Genomic DNA, 23,494 nt, shown 5'->3' with positions numbered 1-23,494 from the left:
TCCTCTCTGAAATCAATAAAAATATTTAAAAAACAAAACAAAACACTGTCTAGTCATGTTATTTTATGAAGGTACATAAATAAAGATTTTCATGTAGTCAATGCTTACTGTTTACAGATAGTAGGCTTTAAATGCCACTGTCCTATTTCTGAATTGCAATTGTCATCGGTAAGGAATCCATCGTCACTACTGTCATCCTTTAAGAGAGAGCCTGCTGTTAGTATTGAAAATATACAATCTAAATAACTAATAACCTACCAAAGTAGAACTATTGAGGATAGAAATCTTTTATAACAAATATGTCAAAAACATTTCTAGTCAGGTGATCAAACACAAAAATTGGGATGTCACTTGATTCCAATTATCTAATATCACAACACTGACGTTTTAATGAAAAGAAACTACAAATCAAAGTAATCTGAAAAATTATTACATCATATGCTCAATCTAGAATACATTTTTACAGACAATATATTACAACTGCTTCTTCTCTGGTCAAATACCACTGCTCTGATTTTAGGTGTTTCTATAAAAATTAAGTTAGCTGGTTATTAAGATAATAGGATATGAGTAACTTTTATTTATTACTCTTTTACATAAATTTTTTAAAAATCAGAAATATTTCAAGGGTTTTTGGAAACACTGTTCTCCTTAACAAAACCATATATCCACTTCATTTGAGAGAAGATAGCTTAATGACAGTGTCTTATTCTATAAATTATCTTGCATGTAAAACAAACAAAGCTTATTTTGTTCTATGAGAAAAGCTTTTGGCAACCTTACAAATGAAATAAGTGCTATGACCAAAGAAGCATGAGTGCTCATTATAAGCCTTATATATAACCCATATATATGTCTGTATACGTTTGAGAGAAAAACTATGTTTTATAGCCATATAGACCATTTAAACATCACAAAAAAATGGCTTTGTTCACAAAAGAAGCAAGAAAGAAAATTTGTGCAGTATAAAGCTATCTTCACTACTAAATAAATTCAGTTTGTCCTAACTTAAAAAAGTTAAAGAATTAAAGAAATAGTATACTATAGGATTTTTATAAACTTTTCTCTAGATATAAAGCCATTTTTAACTGAAATTATAAAATATTTTAAATAATATATTTTATTCTTGGTGTTAGTAAAGTTTATTGGAGCAAGTAGGACATTAAATAAATATCAGAGTAGACCTATGTTAGTTTTAACTAAGTATTATTTGCTCCTGCCATATATATTAAATTAGACCCCCCCAAAATCACTGAAAATGTGGAAGAATATAATACAGTTTTAGTTTAATATAATCAAAATGTTAAACATTTGTCTTCTGAATGTCAAGTTAGACCAAAGGTTAGATATAGCCCATAAACAATTTAAAAGAGGAAGAGAAAGGGTGGTAGGGGTGGTGGCTGTGTTGATTTGAAAAAATTTATTTTCTATTAAAATGGTGGGTATTATTAGTTTCATCCACAACTGGGGGGGGGGGGGGGAGGGTGGCTCAAAACTAAAAGAAAACAGCACTAGCACATTTATCCTAGCAACCTCTGAACTGAAAACTTAATTTGTGTTTTAAAATGAAAACCAAGTCCAGATGCATGAGTTACTGGTTGAAGAAAGACTCCAAAGAAAAACACTTAATTAGATAAAACATCAGAACTTTTTGTCAAGTAAGTTTCACCTGGTTATCCTGATCTTCTGAGAAGTCAATGAGTTCATCTTCAAGCAATCTACTAGCTTCAGCTGATTCATCACTATAGTTTAGTCTGATTTTGCTTAAACCATCTGTATTAATAAGAAACATTATATAATTTAAAAAGTCCATGCATATAACAGAAATCAATTACTGAGATCTTAATCATGTCGCAAAAATTTTTATAAGCTTTCTGTATCCTAATTTTTAGTGAAGTTTTCATTTTATATACGATAGACTGCTTAACCATCCTCTCTGAGGTAGTAAGGTTACCTCTAGAGAAACTCTTCTTTAATGTGCTTCTTGGTGAATGATCCCTTTGAAGCATCTGATGAAAGCTATGGGACCTCATTCTTGAAAAATGCACACACCTACTGTAGAGCACCATTTTTTTTTTTTTTAGAGCACCATTTTTTTTCAAACTGTGGGGCACTACCACTATTAGATTAATTCAAGAGAATAGAAAATATCAGTGTATCGCACACAATAAAGGTAAATTAATTTCCTTTAAGAAAGATATTACATACATACTAAAAAAAAAAAGCCAAAACAAATACCAAATGCACAAACTATAATAAAAAAATACTTAGAATAAATGAATATTGAAAGGCAAATTACGTAAAACAGATTATTCCTACTGCGGTCTCCACTAGCATTTGTGAGAATATTTACTCAACTTTAACTGCTACTACAACTTTAAAGACTGGAACATTAATTTGTAGTAGAAGGCCACTAGGAATTTCTGGAGTTTGTGTATATGAAGCCCTAGGTTTTTGTCCCATTGCTTGGTTTTTAAATCATGCACTTTAATTTATTTTTCATTTGAATTCACATTAAAATGGATGAAATTACTGATCAAATGGGGAATTTAAAAACATAGTTCAATGAAGATATTCACATACCACTCCCCTTTTCTGCCTCTTATCTCCAAAAGGGCACATATATAAATACTCTAGTGCTATTATTAGCTTTGTGCAGCTTAGTATGTCAAACTAAATAAAAAGTAAAAATATATTTATAAGACCTCAGCAATAGCTTTCTTTTGATTTACTAAAATAAACTGGTAAAAGTACCAAGAGTATGCTCAGTATTCACAATTTTTGATAGGTTCTTTCTGAATTTACATACATTTTTCTATGCTTTATACTGACCTTTTTCCTCCAAAAAAATATATTAGGATCTATTCACAGTTTAATAAGTTTACAAGGTATACACTATAGCACTGTATGGATTTAATGGAGTAGACTTTTTTACCTTGGGGATGGAGAGAAAATTATACAATCAACTTCACATGAAATTTAAGTATTTGAACAGAAACCTCAGATTTCCATAACAAGTGCTAGAAATACGGAACTGATTCAAGAAAAAAACCAAACCACAATTTATAAAAACTGAAGGGAAATAAAGACAGGCTGCACCAGTGCCCTTCTTCACACTGGAAAAATGAAGGAGAGTGAAGAATAAGGAAGTAACCTTTAATTTCAATGTCAACAACTATTTTGGAGGAAAACCTTTAATTTCTGCCTCTGGCCACTTGATTTCCAATTTCCCATCTGTAAAGTGAGAAGACTGAACTAATTCACCTTACAGGTGTAAGACTGTACAACTACTGTTTATCCTGAATACAATAAATTTCCTTTAAAATGAAAATAAATCCAAGATCTTAAGAATGGAAAATGTAGACCTTGTACTACAATTTTAAAACTGCACTCTTTGTAGAGGTGAGGGGAATAGACTGTACAAGGCAATGTTTTTTGGAGTGATGGAAAGGTTCTAAATCTCGGCTGTTGTAGTGATTACATGACTATAAACATTTATCAAAGCTCACTGAACTATACTTATAAAATGACGAAATGTTCCATTTAGGTAAATTATACTTCAATAAATCTGACTTTTAATAAAAAGTGTACCCTGAAATCTTAATCCTGATTATAAAAAATCCAATTTACTCTGAACTCCTCGATTCTTTCAAAACATTTAGAAACAGCCGAAACCGGTTTGGCTCAGTGGATAGAGCGTCGGCCTGCGGACTGAAAGGTCCCAGGTTCGATTCCGGTCAAGGGCATGTACCTGGGATTCGGACACATCCCCAGTGGGAGATGTGCAGGAGGCAGCTGATCGATGTTTCTCTCTCATCGATGTTTCTAACTCTCTATCCCTCTCCCTTCTTCTCTGTAAGAAATCAATAAAATATATTTAAAAAAAAAAACATTTAGAAACATACCTGTATGGTGCATTGAATTTAAATATTCATTCTGTAGGCCATTCTCACTTGTAGTCCTATCAACAATATTCTGGCATGCAGATTCTCCTTGATTTGATTCTTCATTTTCACTTGCAGTATGATTTATTTTTTTCAGACTACATTTCGCACTGCATATGTTTCTCCGATAACGAGAGTCACTTTCTTCCTGTTCAGCACTTGAATCAATTACAGCCATGCAATGCTTTTTGTTTAGCATCTTCTTAACTATAGGCTTGGCAGAAGAGTTTTGTGAACAACTGTCCATTTCACTGGCTGAAGGAGAAGAAATACAACTGTCCTCTACAGTTGAACATTTTTGCATGGTTGTATTTTCATGGTAATGAGGATTAGGTTCATACTTCGGTTTTTCCAAACCAGGGAAACAAACAACAGCCAAAAACCAGTGTGCACTGTAAAAAACAAATGAAACTACTGAATATATTATTAGAAACGTTTATTATATTTGGCAATAAATATCAATTGAAATGCTTTTCTAAAGCTTTTCTGAAGAAATTTATTAAGAATGCCCAATTTTTTCAATCTAAGTTTTGTTAGAATTTTGTAGCCTGTATTCACTTTTGCAAACAATCCTTTAAACCTTTTCTTGCTTGTGGAATGAAAAATTTATTATTTTTTTTCAGTCAATTTAACAAAATATAAATGATATCACTGCCAATTCATCATTCCCATTCACCTTCCTTTTGCTTTATTTATGTCAAAGGATAGAAATCTATCTAGTCTTAAGATTAAAATGTCTTCAGAAGTTTAAACAGACTGTATAATTTTGAAGTTTTTAAATATTGTACATATATATAGCTTTTTAAAAAACTTTAACCATGTCTGTGTGTCTCTTATTAATAAGGTAGGAATTGCTTAACACTGAAAGTATCAAATAATCCTTTGTCTCATGCTATATTGAAATGTAAATACACTAAAATGAAATAACATATCCAATGTAATGATTATAAAAGAACTGAAAATATTAGTAGAGTTCCAGCTATCAAGTGGGTGCTTGTGATATAGCTGAATTCAGGTACCACAGCTCTCAACAGCAGGATATAAGCCATAAGTAAGAAGCTACACAGCAAACATTGGCTACTAGTGATTAATCTAATGAAGAATTTTATTAAGGGCTTACTATTTGCTAGGTAGTATTACATGCTAAAATTAAAGGAACAGGCCATAGATGTTAGAGAACTTACGAGCCTGAGCACAATATTTGTAATATAGTAGGATGTTCAACAGGTATTTTTTGAATGAAAAAAATAAATCTAGTGATGAGAATAAAAGTTATGCTACATTCTCATTTCTGCAAAATGTTAAATTACACCAAGGCAATACTACAAAACAGCACTGTCTCTTCATTGGACAGCCTAAATAGAAAGATCAGAGGTTGGCTTCATCCTCAGTACTATAAAGGACAAGTGGAGGAATGCTTCTCTCCTTAATTACTAATCCTCAGTATCCTGTGGACTTAGGTCAGGCTAGGGTGGTAGAAATAGCAGCACACCAACTTTCTTTCAGAAATGTTAAAATGTGAAAAAAATGTGTTTTAAAGTTGATTAAACAGTGACTCTCAACCTACAGCAATAACCTGTTTATCACTGTTTTTAACATTTCTCAGTTATGACAATGTAGACATAAGCTATAAATTTTTTAATGATGACAATGTAGACATAAGCTATAAATTTTTTAATGCCTCACTGAAAAAGTAGGAAAATTCTTTCTTCACCTAGTTGATAGAAGTAAGAGCCATGATTTTGCTTTAATGATCCTTTTAATAGCAGCTACACTGAACTTAAATCACCAGTGGGAGAAGAGGCTAAAACAGGTAATTCGACGTATCTGAAGATGGATTAGATCCAAATATCAAATTTCTGCCCCTTGTCAATTACTGGGACAATTTTTAACAAATAGTTTTTAATTGGAAAATTGAAAATAAAACAAATGACAAATATATGGCAGTCTATGTAATATAATCAGTGTGTATAAATACTTGTGGCTTACCTCTTAAAAATAAAACAAAATGCACCCTCATGAATTAGGGCTATTCTTCCATGAACAAATGGCATAGTACTCTTGCAGAATCATTTTCTGGCTTCACATCTTTATTCATTCTCTACTTTTCACTACTGATCATAGTTTCTATCCACACCAGATAGAGTGACTAAGAAGGATGTGCCTCTGTTGCCAAATTGTGTGTATTTCAAAATTATATTTCTATTTAGAATTTTTATAATTCATTTTTGACAAATGGCTTTACACACACACACACACACACACACACACACTAGTAGCCCCGTGCATGAAATTCGTGCACATTAAAAGGGAATTAATTGCCCTAACCAGTTTGGCTCAGTGGATAGAGCATCGGCCTGCGGACTCAAGGGTCCCAGGTTCGATTCCGGTCAAGAGCATGTACCTTGGTTGCGGGCACATCCCCAGTGGGGAGTGTGCAGGAGGCAGCTGATCGATGTTTCTCTCTCATCGATGTTTCTAACTCTCTATCCCTCTCCCTTCCTCTCTGTAAAAAATCAATAAAATACATATTTTTTAAAAGGGAATTAATTAGCAGAGATATTTTAATATTGCTATTTGCCCTTTCTCTATAATAGAAGTGTGAGAGATGAAAGAAAATTAGTAAAATGTATATGAAATATATAAATTTATTAATAAATAAACAGTAACAAAAGGATATAACAACAGAGGCATGATATAAAAACGACAAAAACATGATATAAAAACAACAGTGATGCAAACAATGACTGATAAAGTGATTAAACTTATTCTAATATCTCCCTGTACACCACATTAAGAGTGAAAACACTTTCAAAGTGCTTGACTAATTTCCCTTCGAACTTTAACTGTAACATCACATGCTCTTCAAACTCGAAAGAAAGCAACATATAACTGACCATGTGCAAAAACGTGTTCAGGTAGGAATATGCCTACTTTGTCTAGAGTTTTTCCTTTTGATTTATCAATAGTCATCACAAATGCTGGCATTGCGGGAAACCGTCGTAGAATCAATTTAAATGGGAGGCCAGTGTCAGATGGGGACAAATTAATTCTTGGAATCAGAAAGCCTCTCCCTCTGCAGATCCTGTTAATACTTCAGCTTCGATAATGTTAGGTCGTAATCTTTTGATAATAAATCTGGTACCATTACAAAGACCCCAGTTACTATTGAGATTTCTCAATAGCATGATGATTGCACCCACTTTCAATTTTAATTTATGACAGGGCATTCCCGAAGGAGTAATACTATTAAGAAATTTGATGGGAAAATTTTCCTTTTCAGCATCATCTGTGTAATCAATGGAATCATCACTCAAATATGTGTGAAAATCTCCATCGAGTATATCCAAATTTTCTTCATTTAATTTTTTTTTAAATATATTTTATTGATTTTTTACAGAGAGGAAGGGAGAGAGATAGAGAGTTAGAAACATCGATGAGAGAGAAACATCGATCAGCTGCCTCCTGCACATCTCCTACTGGGGATGTGCCCGCAACCCAGGTACATGCCCTTGACCGGAATCGAACCTGGGACCTTTCAGTCTGCAGGCCCGACGCTCTATCCACTGAGCCAAACCGGTTTCAGCCATTTAATTTTTTGAACATGCTCATTTTTTGGACAAAGAATTGCACGTTTAGATATATTTTTAATATTATCTATAGCAGTGGTTCTCAACGTTGGCTGCACATTAGAATCACCTGGGAATCTTTTTAAAATCCTGATTCCTGGGCCTCATCCTCCGGAAATTGTTTCTTTGTTATGGGGTGGGGCCACAACATTAGTAACAAAGAAACAGAATTAAAACTTTATTGTGGGGAGCCGCTACAGTGTTTTGGACAGGTTCAAGCCTTGGACTGATGAGAGGGCACAGTCCTCTCATTGCCACGTGCAAGTCCCAGCTTGGAGGTCAGGGCCCTCCCAGCACAATTATAGGCAACAGCTGTGGTTGTAAGCTTGAGCCTATGGTCTAAACACATGGCCGCACATGCCTGAGTCATGTAGGCTTGATAGAGTTCAGGTGCATGTAGCTGAGTAGGATTGAATCCCAGGAAAATGTTGTGAACATCTTTGTCACGCCCTTACTTTGCCTCGTAGCATCTGCTATAAAATAAAGGCATGGCTGTGGGCGTGGTCGCTGTCTCTCAGAGAAGCAGCGTCCCACCGAGACCCAGCTTTCATTCTCTTGTCTGTCTTTTCTAAGCCTTTCAGCCGCCCCCATTCAGGTTCACCCCTGGCCGTGCTGGCGCGGCACACTTTAGAAAGATATGCCTCCACACTCCCAAGGCAGGTTCCTGCCTCAAACCCTCCCCTTACAGGAAACAGCTCTGGGAAACAGCTCAGGGGAGGGCACAGCCGTTGCCAAGACAACCCCTGAGGGACTGACTTCCTTCTGCTTAGTCGCTGCGGTTCAGGTGGTGATGAACACCACCCATCGTTTTTATATAAGTAGATATTCTCCATTTCACCTATTAGGCAGCTCACATATTACTTTATATAACAAATATAGGGCAAGAAACCTTATTTTGAGAAGAATGAAGAAAGTGAAGATTAATTTTAAAGTGCCTGACTTTATATATGTGTATATATATATTAAAGTTGGGCTTTATCGCCATAACCAATATTTTGACCTAGCCTAGCTATCTTTGGCTGAGCTAATTAGAGAGCACAAATGTTAAAATTAAAGCAGGGTTTTAAATAAATACAGCTTGATTATACTGTACAGTGAATTTGTTTTTCATAGTGACAAAAAAAATATTCAGAAGCTAGCCTGGCACAGCTAAGCTTATTATACTTAGACATAAATCTCACAGAACATCAACCTCAGAGAAGGCTAATCTGCAACCATAATAAAATGAGGCAAAGCCAGGCCATTTCATAGTTTGTCTAAGCAGAGACAAACAAGGTCACAAAAACCACCCCCCAAATATCAAAATTCCCTTTTTTGCTCAATGAGTGAATGCTACTTCTTTACCCAAGCAAACCACTGCTTTCTTAGATCTTTCCCCAAATCACCAAACTAAAGCCCAAATTTTGTTATAGGCTTTTTCAAACACACTTGCACTGAGAGGCTCCATGGTTGTCTATGGTATGTGTTCTCCTTTGATACAAGTAATAAGCCCAAAATTATCCAACTACAGGTGTATTCCTGGGGATGTTTGATTGGAGAGCATTGGAAAACAACAACAACAAAAGAAATACAAACAAATTTAAGTCTAATAATACTATCATATAAATCAATGCCTCTTTTGGGGGAAAATAACACAAAATGTTTAACTACCCCCTTTTACTTAGAAAATAACTGCGTAGTCAGCATGGTTTTCAACTTGAGAAAATGACAAAAATCTAGCTACCTATCTTTTCTTCTTTTTCTTGGTTAAGAGCCTAAATGTGTTTTAAACTAAGAATTCAAATTCTTCTATGGGACCTAATCATCTTTCTGTATAAAGTAGCCTTATCTTTTTCTTTAAACATATTTTTATTGATTTCAGAGAGAAGGAGACAGAAACATTAATGATGAGAAATAATGATTGATCAGCTGTCTTCTGCACGCCCCCCACTGGGGATAGAGCCCGCAACCCGGACATGTGCCTTTGACCAGAATTGAACCCGGGATCCTTCAGTCTGTAGGCCAACGGTCCATCCACTGAGCCAAATCGGCTAGGGCAGTGGTCGGCAAACTGAGGTTCGCAAGCTACATGCGCTCTTTGGCCCCTTGAGTGCGGCTCTTCCACAAAATACTGACTTCTGCGCATGGGCCACGAAGTTTCAATCGCACTGTACATGCGCGCTTGCACTGGCTAGGGCAAAGTAGCTTTTTCTATATGATGTTTGCTAGACCACAAGCAGCACCATTTTAAAAATTAACATTATTCTACATTGACCAATAAAACAAAATTAGAAATATCTCATCTAGTGTTTGTAAAATTCAGTATCTTATATGATTTACTGGAAAATGGCATCAATTATCATTAAAAAAGCAGTATAAGCATAGACATACAGAACAAATTTCAAGAAGTTTAAAATGGATGAAATCTTCACATCCTAAACACATTTTCTAAAAATTGTCACATTTACAGAAAGGGAATTCTTACTCACGCTTCATTAAGGGGTACAAAAATAAAATCCTTTTCAAAAATATCTACATGCCGGGTCCATGTTTTTACTCTCCCATGCCGCTTTTGCTGTATTCTGTAAGACAAGACACAGACTATCAAGTTTCTGAAATGTTCCTAGTGCTTCAACTTATATGCAACAATTTATAAATTACGAATATTAAGCTGCTAACAGAATAGTTGTAAAAGATGATTTAACAAGCTGGAGAAAGAAAACAAAATATCTGAGATAGAGCTAGAAACTGCCCATCACTGAATCTGGAAGAAAGAGATTTTTAATTCCTGCTACTTTATACTAGAGTAAATCAGTGCTATTATTGTTTATTACTGCAGAAATGGCACAAGCAATCAGATTGAGAAGCAAATCAGACCATGACTAATGAGAACAGCAAAAAAAAAGAGCAAGAAAAGTGAACATTATCTTACAGTAGATGAAGAAGAATACACTATGACCACTGGTCAAAATCAATCACTATCATCAACTCTAAGATGAAAATTAGGAATCACTGAACTAGTGGGTAATACTATTTGTGTTATCCACATCAGCCTTCAATTTAAGCATTTAACAGCAACTTATGATAAAAAAAAATACCAACTCTTTATGTGTATATTTTGATCAATTACTAAGTAAGTATTAGAGATGGATGCAATCATTAAAGGAGAATTATAAATAAAAGTACACAGGCCTATCAGGCCTAATATGTAGAATAGTATTTCCTTAACTTATCTGAGAAGAAACATCCAAAGAACTTACTAAAAGTACAAGCTTGCCTTAGCCAGTTTTGCACACTGGATAGAGCACCGGCCTGTGGTACCGGGTTGGATTCCGATCATGGGCACGAACCTAGGTTGCAGACTCCTTCCTGGCCAGGGCCCTGGTTAGGGCGAGTGTAGGAGGCAACCAATTGATGTGTTTCTCTCACTTCAATATTTCTCTCTGTCTTTCCCTCTCTCTCCCACTCTCTTTAAAATAAATGGAAAAATACACTCAGGTGAGGATAAAAAAAAGCACAAATTCACAGGTTTCTTTCATAGATAGTATGGAATATCTAGGGTAAAATAAAGCAATCTATATTTGATAAGTATCCAAGTAATTTTTTAAAAATCATCAGGCATATTGGGAAAATACTGATCTAAATATTACACCTAAAACCTTTATGAATTCTACCTATTCTTAAGGTTTTAGAATATTGTGGATATTGATCCACATTTTATATTGGATACAATCCAATATTATGATTTTGTTAATAACAGATTATGTTGCCTCAATACAAATAAGTGATTTTCTAAAAAATGTGTTTTCATTGATGTTAGAGGGAGAGGGGAAAAGAGAGAGAAATATTGATCAGCTGCCTCCTACAGAGGATTGAGCCAGCAACCCAGGCATGTGCCCTGACTGGGAATCAAACTGGTGACTTTTTGGTTCGTGGGACCCTTTTGGTGCATGGGAGAACTCTCAACCAGCTACACCACACTGACCAGGGCACAAATAAGTGATTTTTTACTGAGTTAAATTTCAGCAACTTATTACATCTGTTCAACATTTTCAAAGAGCTTGACTTACGATAGATTAGGTGTTTCATGGAGATTTCTCCTTTCTCTCTGATTAAGGCGTTTGTAGAAAAAAGAACTGAATACATGAATTCGGTCAGCATCTTCTTTCTTCAGTTTTTCAAGCACCAAATATCTATTTTATAAAAAATAATTCCAATATAGTGAATATAGCAGTTTACCTCACACTAACAGGCAGGCAGTAATCTATTTAGCCACCATCAATTTCTATTCCTTACAACTGAAAGAAGCAGAGTTGACTTCATATTCTAGATAATAACTACCAGATAATTCTCAAGTAATGAAAAGTATATTTGAGAGTAAAACTGTGATTTGAAAGATCTAATATTTTAAAACAAGGGCACATTCATAATAACATTATTTATAATAGCCACAAAGTGGAAATGTCAGAAACGCTCATCAACTAATGAATGGAAAAAATAAAATGTGATATATATCCATACAATGAAATATACTGAACAACAAAAAGAAATAAAGCACCGATACCTGCTGTAAAATAGAAGAACCTTGAAAACACCGTGCTAAGTGAAAGAAGCTAGTCATAAAGGAGCACATGTTGTATAACTCCATGTATATGATATGTTCAGAATATGCAAATCCACATAGATAGAGAAGAGCTAGTGGTTGCCTAATGCTGGCACTGGAGCTGGAGGAAAATGAGGAATCACTGCTAATGGTTATTGGGGCTCTTTGGGGGAATGAAAATATTATAATACTGACTGTGATGATGATTGCACAAATGTCTGAATATACTAAAACCACTGAATTGTACACCTTAAATGAGTGAATTGTATATTATGTCCATTATCCTATCTAATAAAGTGGGAATATGCTAATTGACTGCCACGGCCTCAAAGATGACAGCACCCACAGCCACAAGATGGAGGCGCCCAGTCCCCTCAGCCTCACTGGGGCGGCAGGCGTGCAGCAAGGCTGGGCCCACCCCCAGGCAGGCCCGGCCGCTCCACGTACCTGCCTCCGGAGTCCTCCAGTCCCCTCAGCCCCCCAGCTGCCAAAGGCCAGCCTGAGGCGCAGGCAAGCTTTGGATGGCGGCTGCCCAGCTGCCGAAGGCTCAGGTAACCAGGGCCGGCCAAGGTTTGCGCTGCCAGCAGTGCCAGCAGCAGAGGTATGATGAGGTGTTGCCTTCTCCTGATTGCTGGGTTGCCTCCCACCCCTGAGGGCTCCTGGGCTGTGAGAGGGGGAAGGCCGAGCTGAGGGACTCCCCCCCCCTTCAGTGCATGAATTTTCATTCACCGGACCTCTAGTATCTTAATATACCTATTGTTTTTATGTGCTGCTTATCCTATATAATAAAGAGGTAATATGCAAATTGACCATCACACCCTTGCACAAGATGGCCACGCCCATGTGCCACGAGATGGCCAGCAAGGAAGGGCAGTTGGGGGCTATTGGCTGGGAGGGGAGCAATTAGGCATCAATCAGGCTGTCAGGGAAGTGGTTAGGGGGCGATCAGGCTGGCAGGCAGAAGTGGTTAGGGGCAATCAGGCAGGTGAATGGTTAGGAGGCAGCAGTCCCTGATTGTGAGAGAGATGTCTGACTGCCGGTTTAGGGAACCCACAGGGATCGGGCCTAACCGGCAGTCGGACATCCCCCAAGGGGTCCCAGATTGGAGAGTGCAGGCTGGGCTGCGGGACACCCCTCGTGCACGAATTTCATGCACTGGGCCTCTAGTTTTAAATAATTCAGTTAATAAACCAAAAAGACCTAGCCATACATTACTTAAAAAGAAAAAGAAAGAAAAAGAAATAGAAAAAACCTATTCAGTGTTAAGGTTGCAACAATGCAACTTTAAAGGGATCTTATATTGGTTGTAATTTTTCCTTGCCTTAGTTGTTTTTTCTTTAGGTCTACCTCAAAACAAATAGCAATGGTTCCTTGATATCACAAAGGAAAATTATGATATATTAAATTTGTTTGTTACAAATCCTCAAAGGAACTATTCAAAATCAAGCTAATGACCATATGCATTTTATTAAAATGAGGATAATCTGAAAGCATTATGAGATCTTACATAGAAACAGCAAATGCCCCGGAGGGCACACCTAGAGACATGTCCCTTAGCATAATATTATCATTCTGAAGCTCAAGTTCTGATGAAAAGGACCCAATTACAAAATTTCTTGCTTTAGAGCAAGTCAGTGTGCCCCCACAAAAGAAATTATAATACAGTGAATCATCACATGACAGTTTAAATCAATCACTGAATTTTACAATAATATATTCAAAACAGAGCATGCAGTGAACTAGATTTGAGTTTAGGGGCTACATCATAATTGGTGAACCATGCAGCTTTCACCAGCCCAAACTTCAGTGGCTGCTCTGTAAAAGTGAGTCAAATAAACAGAGGGATAATTCAACTTAAAAAAGAAAAGTTATTTGTGATTTAAGAAAACTGACTCTAACTTCATATGTAAACAAATCCATGCCTTGTAAAGTGTTTTGTCTTTCTGATCTGGCATACATCCACTGGTATTTCTGTGACTATATATAGCTTTTTTAATGTACAATGTACATATGTCAGAACTATTAACTGTAATTAGAAAAGCCATGTCTCTCATAGAATTAAAGGGAAATTTTAAGTTCATTACAAAAATCTTGTGGAAATTTCATCCATTTGGGTGCACTTTTTTTTCTTTCTGTATAAATAATTTAAATATTGAATGTCATGGTAAAGCTGTCCACTTGGTATTTCATAAAGTGAACATTCTAACAATCAAATCATGACTTAACTATAGGATGAAGTAAAAAGATTATTTTAAGGTTACTCTGCTAGTCTAGTAATATGTGACTTTGAAAGTAATTTTTATTAAAGTAATTCTTCTCTGCATTTTATTAACATTCTTTAGATGCAATGACCTTTTAAATCTTATAATACTGACAAACTTCAAAAGTTTGTCTCTAACTTGTAGAGTTAGAAAATAATGAGCAAGCTTTGGTAACAGCTGAATAACTGATTTTAACAGTGAAGTTTTTAAAAAGTTTTCCTTTTAAAATTCACTTCTAAGTATGTCACAAGTGTGGCTCAGTGGTTGAGCATCGACCTATGAACCAGGAGGTCATGGTCTGATTCTGATTGTACATGCCAGGGTTGTGGGTTCGATCCCCAGTGGGAGACGTGAATGAGGCAGTTGACCAATGACTCTCTCTTATCATTTATGTTTCTATCTCCCTCTCTTTTCCTCTATGAAATCAATAAAAATATATTATATATAAAAGAATGTTACACGTATAGGGTGTCCCCCCACCAAAATGTATACATACACTTTGAATAATTATAAAGGCCAGTGTTTATTAAAATACATTTCATTTTCAAAATTGAGCTATTAGCTGTTAAAGTGTATATACATTTTTTTGGACACCCTATATACAAATTTTAAAGTCATGGATTTTGCTAGAATTTTACTTGGAATACTGATTTACATTAGAAAAGATAGAACTTGTAGATAATCAAGTTTACTGTAAAAATTTTGTTTTAAAGTGTAAGTATAAAATGTCAAGGAGTCTCCTGAAAATATAAAGAATTTCAACAGTATAAACACATTATAAAATGTCTACTGTAACGTAAATTATATATTATTTATGTATGAAATAGAATAAACTAAAATATAAATAAAATATTAGTAGTTCAACTTAGTTTTTAGATCCACCAATATGCTTTCAAAAACATTTTAAATAAAAAGACTTAAGAAGGTTAAAAGTAAAGTGGTAAAGAAATACATTAGCATGTAAACAGAACCAAGTAAACATAATCCGAAAGAAAGCTGGAATAGCTATATTCATTTTGAACAAAGTGGACTTAAGAACAAGAAAGATTATCAAGGATAAAGAGAGACATTACATAATAAAGGGATCAATCTCTGAGAAGGCATAAACATGTATGTGCCTAACAACAGAGCTTCAAAATACATAAGGCAAAAACCGATAGATCTAAAAGGAGAAACTAACAAATTCATAATTAAAACTGGAAATCAACAACCTTCTCAATAATTCATAGAATAGGTATGTAGAAAATCAGTTAAGGACAAAGATAAGTCCAATATCAAACAACTTGACCTAAATGACATTCACAGAACACTTCATCCAACAATAGCAGTGTTGTTCTATATATTCACTTAAGACTTTTCAATAGTTTGGTTTAAGTATATAGTAGGATTAAGAGGTAAGCGAAATAGTCCAGTCAGAGAAAGATAAATATTACATGATCTCACTCATTTATGGAACATAATGAACATCATAAACTGATTAACAAAAACAGATCCAGAGACAGAGAAGCATCGATCTGACTGCCAAACCTCAGGGGAAGGTAGGGGAGGGTGGGGGTAAGGGAGAGAGATCAACCAAAGGACTTGTATGCATGCATTTAAGCCTAACCAATGGACACAGACAACGGGGTGGTGAGGGCATGAGTGGGCGGTTGGGGCAATGGAAGGATAAGGACACATATGTAATACCTTAATCAATAAAGAAAAAAGAAAATAAAAAAAGAGATAACATTTTTTTAATTATGGAAAAATACGTAAAATTTGCAATCTTAACCATTTAAGTGTACAGTTCAGTGGTGTTATGTATATTCCCATTGTTGTGAAACAGATTTTTTTAAACTTGCAAACTGAAACTCTATATTCAATAAATGACAATTCCTTGCTCCAGGTAACCACCACTTTTCCTTTCATTTTCTATGAATTTGACTACAAATTATCTACGTGGAACTATATAGTACTTGTCTTTTTGTAGCTGGCTTATTTCACTTTCCATAATATCTTCCAGATTCACCCAGGTTATAGCATGTGACAGGTTTCCTCCGTCTGTTTTTTTTTAACCCTCACCTGAGGATATGCATTGTGTGTGTGTGTGAGAGAGAGAGAGAGAGAGAGAGAGAGAGAGAGAGAGAGAGACACATCGATGTGAGGAACATTGATTGGCTGCCTCCTGTACACACCTGATCAGATATCTAACCCACAACCCAGGTATGTGCCGAGTAGGAATCAAACCCACAACCTTTTGGTGTACGGGACAATGCTCCAATCCAACTGAGCCACCTTTTGTTTATCACCCATCTATCAATGGACAGTTTGGGTTGTTTCCACCTCTTGACTATTATGAATAAGTGCTATGGGTGTGCAAAAATCTCTTTGAAACATTACTCTCAATTCTTTTGGATAATACACGGAAATAGGATTGTTAGATCACATGGTAGTTCTATTTTTAATTGTTTGAGGAACCACCATACTATTTTCTATATTGGCTGTAACATTTTACACTCGTACTAGCAGTACACAGGGTGCCATTTGTCCACATTATTTTAGTTTTAGGTGTTGTTGTTTTTTTTAAATATAGTTGCCATCCTAATGGGTGAAGGGCGACATCTCTTTTTGGTTTTGAATTTTCTTTGATGACTAATAATGTCAAGGATCTTTTCATATGCTTATTGGATATTTGTATGAGATAACATCTTTTGATTTTGCTTAAGAGCTTTGTCTGAACTTGTCATTGAATGACTGTTTGATCTCAAAGGGATCTACATCTGCAAAATTAGGCATTTAAAATCTAGGGCAGTTTCTCTTGTCAGCAAATCTGTAACACACTTATAATTTACTGAAACATATTCCATTACCATTAACCCTTCAAAAGGAAAAACAGTATCTTTGATAACGGGGGGTATAGTTAACATAAATAGGAGTATAATATTACCCCCTAATGTTAAATAAAGCCTACAGGTTGATGGTCTTGTTGCATTCTTCTGTATCCTTGTTGATTTTGTTTAGTTGTTCTATCAAATTGTTGAGAGAGGGGAATTAAATTCTCCAGTTATATTTTTGGATTTTTCACTTTCTCCTTTTAGATCAGGGATGAGGAATGTCCGGCGTATAGGCTGTGTAAGGCCCGTGAAATTATTTGGTCTGGCCCTGCCAAGTCATTAGGGATGAGTTAATTAAATGTTTGACCAAATATAGGAGGTTAATTTTAACTTGGTAATTTTGTATGGCCCTTGAATGATGTTATAAATATCTAAATGGCCATTGGCAGAAAAAAGTTCCTCACCAGTTTTAGATCTATCAGTTTTTGCTGCACATATTTTGTAGCTCTGTTTTATGGCACATACCCAATAAGTACAGCTAGGTCTTCTTGATGGATTCACTCATTTATCACTATATAATGTCCCCCTCTATCCCTGGTAATTAATTGTCTTTGCTCGGAAGTTTACTTTATCTGATATTAACAGAGTAACTCCTGCTCTCTGTTAATATTTGCATGCTCTATCTTCTTCCTTCCTTTTCATATATATATGTAATTATTTTTGAAGTGAGTTTTTTTGTAGATAAGACATACTTGGCCTGTGTTATTTATTCCACCTACAAAGTTTCACATGTGTTCATAATTGTTCATTAAAAATTATATGATGGGTACTTTAAAATATTTGTCCAAAAATTCTAATATCTGTGTAATCTTGGTGTTGACTATCTATTGGCTGTTCTTTCTCATTCCGTTTGAAATCTTTCTGGTTCTGGGTGAGACAAGTAATTTTAAAATCTGGACATTTGAGAGCATTGTAAGACTCAGGATTTCATTTAATTCTTGTGTTTTAGCAGGCTTTCCCTGGCACCACACTTGTGTTTGAAATGGGCACCAACTCATGACTCCCAGGTAGGGTGGAGGTTTAGGTTCTCCACTAGGCACCATTAACGTGGAGGGGCTCCATGTTACTGTTGGATGGGGATGGAAGGCTTCCCACTAGGCTTCCACTGGTACTACCTCCAGTGGATGGGAACGAGTACCTCATTATCCCCCATGGACTAGGGTGAAGTCCGGATGTATACTGGACCCTAATTAGCTTAGGGTAACTGTGACCTCAAAGTTATTCTTAGCCTTTATCTGCCTTGACCTCTGTTGATACCACTAAATGTGTTCAGCTTTACAGCATTTACCTCCCTTTAATTTTATGACATCACTCTCTCTGGATTTTTCTTCTTAACCTCTCAAATACCTTCAGAATTTATTCATGGGAGCCTCTGTCTTCCCTGTCTATCTAACTCTACTATCCAGGTTCTGTCCTTATAGCCTTTTCTCATTTTTTTATCCCTACCTAAACAATTTGATCAATTTTCTTTTCTATTTATTTATTTAAAATATATTTTTATTGATTTTAGAGAGGAAGGGAGAGGGAGAGATAGAAACATCAATTATGAGAGAGAATCATTGATCGGCTGCCTCCTGCATGCCCCCTATTGGGGAATGAGCCCTCAACCCAGGCAAGTGTCCTTAACTGGAATCAAACCTGGACCCTTCAGTTCACATGCCAACGCTCTAACCACTGAGCCAAACCAGTCAGGGCTTGATCAATTTTCATAATTAAACTACTACTTGTAAAGTAAAGCCTCCTAACCACATGTCCAGCCAGAACTCAAATGACATCCAGAACTATATATTCAACGGTTTATTGGCACTCTCCCTTTTGCTGTATCAGACATCTAAAAGGGATATTTCCCCCTCCCCTACCCAAACCTATTCTGCTTCTGCATTCACTGCTTCAATTAGTGGCAAAATCATTTAGCAGGTCTCTGTAGTCAGAAAACTAGGAGTTATTTGGCACCCATTTTTATCCTTCTTAATACCCATTCAATCAGGCTTGGAGTCCTGCTAAACAACTCTACCTCTTAAAAACATTTTATTATTTCCTTTTCCCTCAAACAAAAATGACCTAATTAGGCTTCTTAGATCACTTTAATTAAATTTCTTTAAATCATTTCTCATCTAGAATTCCATAATAAAAATGCTTATCAAAATGATATTAAGGAAATACACTTATGATGACTTCTCATCAATACTTATCATTCATTATAACAATGTTTTCTTTCCCCAAACAGTGGACTGCAACTATTAGTAGGCTATAAAATCATTTAGCAGCTTTTAATAATCAGATTTCTAAAAATTGTTTTATGAGATACATTTGAATAAACTAGAAAGTATTGTAAAGCTCTAAGCACACTGGTATTTAAGTTGTTTTGTTTCATATACACACCATTTTATATCACAAACCAGTAAACACATACAAATTTATACATGTATAAACACACTGCACATACATGTATATGCATGTGTATACTGGGTCATGATGTAAGCTCTTCCAGGGAAGCTCCTTGGTCCCTCATATTTCCCAATCTCTAAAGAGAATGAAACATTCTTTTTTCTACTTTGTCTTCTATTATTGCTTCAATCCCATATTTGTGTTCCCTACAAGAATAAACTTCTAACACAAGTTCTTGGTACATAAGCTGGCACTTGAACATTTACTGAAGGAAATGAGTGAGATCTTACGTTTGTGCTTGCTCAAAAAATTAATACCTGCCCTAGGGTAGTAACAATTTTTAAAGGCTTAAAACACTGAAAAAATAACAAAATAATAAGCTGTCATTTAAAAACACTTTGCATGTGCCAGGGACTTTTCCTAGTGCTTAACATGTATTATCTTATTTAATCTCTACAACCTTTTTAGATATAATTTTTAAAATGAGGAACCACAGGTAGAGACATTAAATAACTTCCCACACTAAATGGCAATGATGGCATTGAAAACAAAAAAAGTTTTGACTCAGAAAACAAAGATACACATTATAGAATGCTAAAGAGTTGCTAAAAGGTTAGCAGAAAGTTAACTTACTTCAAATAAAAGTCTATAATAACATCATTTAAAAATTCTCCTTCACTTAGACAGTGCAGGTCCTCATTAGTAACAGAGATGCCTCCCTTAGCTGGAGGTGGTGGATATACTATCAACCTGTAACAAAAATTTTTAAAAAAGCAGATTATCAAATATTTGTGTGTGTATATATGTAACCGAAAAGCAATAAAACAGAGAAGAAATTTAAGGGTGTTGCAAATGTGAAGGAATTCTCTCACTTTTCTACAGGACCCATAAAGATGGTGTGACCCTCTCCAGTTTCTTCGTCATCATCAAAAAACTGAAATTGTTTGCTTCTAAGTTGTATTCTAGATTCCAGGGGCACCTGGAAAAGGAAATTAAATAATCAATTCAAAGTCAACTGGGAAATTTTTCAATAAAAAGAGCAAGCACAAGGCAAGAATGTTTTTTAATTAAAAAGGATTAAAATATGAATCTAAAAAGTATGCATGATTTTTTAAAAAGAAACAGGAAAAAACAAGGGTCCACTTATTTATTTATTTATAATTTCTGGTACACTGATACTCTTGAATTTTTGAAAAAATGCTCTCTGGTATCTTGTCTGAAATCTCTATGTCCATATTAAATTAGGTTATGTTAGTAAAATCCAAAGAACAGATATAGTATTTTTTTCTTCTAGCAGGGAAGACAAGGCAATCCATAGGATATGGAGCAGAGGCTGAGGGAGCTTCAGTTCTCCAGAGTCAAGGAGTTAAAGGAAGAGTCTTCCACTGAAATTTGAGCCCATCCCAGCTACCTCATGGCTCTAGCTGCTCTTTTTTCCTTCAGAATTATCTCCTGCAGACAATTTTTCAAAAGAAGGAGAATGATTCCCCTTTCTTATTCTGCTCTTTTCCTCAACTTCTCTGGTGAGGCCCTGTCAACTTCACTAAGATTGTGCCTTGGATAGCCCTATCTCCAAGTGTGTAGCCAGGTAGAAAGATTTTTGTGTTCCCAATAAATTAAGTCAGTAAAATTCAGCTGCTGTGATAAGGGACAAATTTTGAGTATTTAAGTTATATTTGTATGATTCAGGTGGCTTCAGAGTTACCTACTATATTAGTTATTCTAGAACTGGATAAATATGTTGACCATCAGGATGGTAGGTATTCTTCATTTCCCAAGTTTTCAACCATGTATGTAGATGTTACATGTAAGTCTACATCAGGGACCAAAACTCCTTTATTTTTATTGAAGCCTATGGCATCACTGGAAACCAGCAGGGCAATAACAGACTGGAATATAGCAGTAATGTATATGTATGTTGAAAGAGGAAAAAAAAAGAGAGAAAAAGGAGATGAAAAGTAAAGAAAAGAAGAATAGAGTATGGAGCCCAGCCTGCGTGGCTCAGTGGTTGAGCACTGATCCATGCATTGAGAGGTCACCAGTTTGATTATCGGTCAGGGCAATTGCCTAAGTTGCAGGCTCAATCCCCAATGGGGAATGTGCAGGAGGCAGTCAAAATATACTTCTCTCTCTCTCCCTTCCTCTCTCACTAAAATCAATAAAAATATATGAAAAAAAAAAAAAGAAGAATAGAGTATGGAAAGGAACTAAAAATGCTTCTAAGACCTGTACCAAGTACTATTTTTGTCACAAAGTCACCTATTCACCATTATATTTTGACACAACATAGTTTACAAATTGCATATAAAAGCAAATAATTCTGAGATGGAATTTAAAAAATCTAACTCTGAAATGAATAGTATCATAATAAAACATATTTCCCTTTAAAGCTATATGTTATTTAAGATTATGTTTTTAAAATTAAAAAGCATAATTACATTTTTAATTTTGTTTTCTTTTTGCACACAACTTCCTTTGATCCTTTCTTCATAGGTTTTTGTACAGGCAACAAGTCTGCTATTGGCTTCTTCAAAGGGAATTTTCGCAAAAAAATTGGATACATTATTCTTTATACCAATTTCAGTAACGATACTTTCAAATACCGTATTTGCTTGAGGATCAAGGGCATTTTGAAAAATTAAAATTATATACTGTTCTTCCAAATCTGAAAAGAAATCAATATAACTATAAGTCTAAAAGAAAAAAATAAGTATATAGGAAGTTATTAGAAAAAGAGTAACAACTAGTTATTCCAAGAACATCACCAGAAATCCCTGTATCAATGTTTAAAACAATATTTGCCAGAGTATATAAAATAAATATAAAATAAAGACCAGTGACAATGTTACCTGACAATGTCACCTAAATTATTAAGAGAAAGGAATCAGAACACATTACTCTAGCAGTAGCTCAAGAACAAATCTATTCGTGGGTATAACTGATTTACTTCATCTAATAGGATCAAAATATATTTATAGTTTTACATATGTATAAATTAAAAATTTTATCAAACACAAATAAAATTTCCAAGTGAGCTAGAGAATTTAGCTGTAAAGACTGCTACTCACTAATGTGCAAACTCTTAAGCTGAAGCAGCAATTACTGCTGAAAAGTATTTATTTTACAAATATTCATGCTATCCCATAAATATCAGAACCATATCATTTATTATAGAGATTGAAGATACATTCTACGAACTTGCAAACTTCTAATTCAGGGTAAGTTTCAAGGATTCCAGATTTATATGGTTGTACTTAGTACCTATCAGTGCATTTTAAAAAGTTCATTTTATCTAAGGACTATGCTGTACACCTGAAACCAATACAAAATAATATTGAAAGCAAATTGTAATTGAAAATTAAAAAAAAAATCATTTTACTCATATAATACAAGGTCAAAGAGTGCAGACCTTTGGAGTTTTAAGCATTTTGAAAACTTTATCAATGAGCAAACCTGTGTTTTATCATTAGAACTTCCACTTCATGTGGGCTTTTCCTCATCTATAAAAGGGGAAAGTAATATCTATCCTACAAGGCTCTTATAATAAATATAATAAATATAATATAATACTATATAATAAAAGCGTAGTACGCAAATTGTCCCCTCGACCGGGAGTTCATCCAGGAGTTCAACCAGGGGACGGGGCAGGCATCCAGTGGAAGGGAGGGAGTACCTGGCTGGCAGCCGCTAGGAACCCTACCAGTGCACGAATTTCTGCACTGGGCCTCTAGTCCTATCTAATAAAAGACAAAAAGGGTAATTGACAGTACCTTCGCTACACTTCCCATTGGCTAATCAGGGTGATATGCAAATTAAC

At 35.2% G+C, this 23,494-nt stretch overlaps 1 protein-coding gene across 11 annotated transcripts in view; it reads right to left on the bottom strand.

The window, feature by feature from the left end:
* SENP6 (SUMO1/sentrin specific peptidase 6) overlaps positions 1 to 23,494 on the bottom strand; it is a 74,299-nt gene that overhangs the window by 3,748 nt on the left and 47,057 nt on the right. For 10 of the 11 annotated variants that reach the window (XM_023754289.1, XM_023754288.1, XM_023754292.1 and 7 more), the window contains 8 exons: positions 22,116 to 22,342; positions 20,550 to 20,656; positions 20,311 to 20,427; positions 11,623 to 11,745; positions 10,042 to 10,134; positions 3,906 to 4,336; positions 1,670 to 1,773; positions 109 to 197 (listed from right to left, as the gene is read on the bottom strand). In XM_023754289.1, coding sequence (XP_023610057.1) covers positions 109 to 197; positions 1,670 to 1,773; positions 3,906 to 4,336; positions 10,042 to 10,134; positions 11,623 to 11,745; positions 20,311 to 20,427; positions 20,550 to 20,656; positions 22,116 to 22,342 — 1,291 coding nt within the window. The remainder of the gene's footprint in view (positions 1 to 108; positions 198 to 1,669; positions 1,774 to 3,905; positions 4,337 to 10,041; positions 10,135 to 11,622; positions 11,746 to 20,310; positions 20,428 to 20,549; positions 20,657 to 22,115; positions 22,343 to 23,494) is intronic. The other variant, XM_023754293.1, reaches the window with a different exon arrangement.

The sequence above is a fragment of the Myotis lucifugus genome, unplaced genomic scaffold, assembly GCF_000147115.1.
Source record: "Myotis lucifugus unplaced genomic scaffold, Myoluc2.0 scaffold_59, whole genome shotgun sequence".
NCBI classification, from domain to species: Eukaryota; Metazoa; Chordata; class Mammalia; order Chiroptera; family Vespertilionidae; genus Myotis; species Myotis lucifugus.
This window is presented reverse-complemented; position numbering and strand designations above follow the sequence as displayed.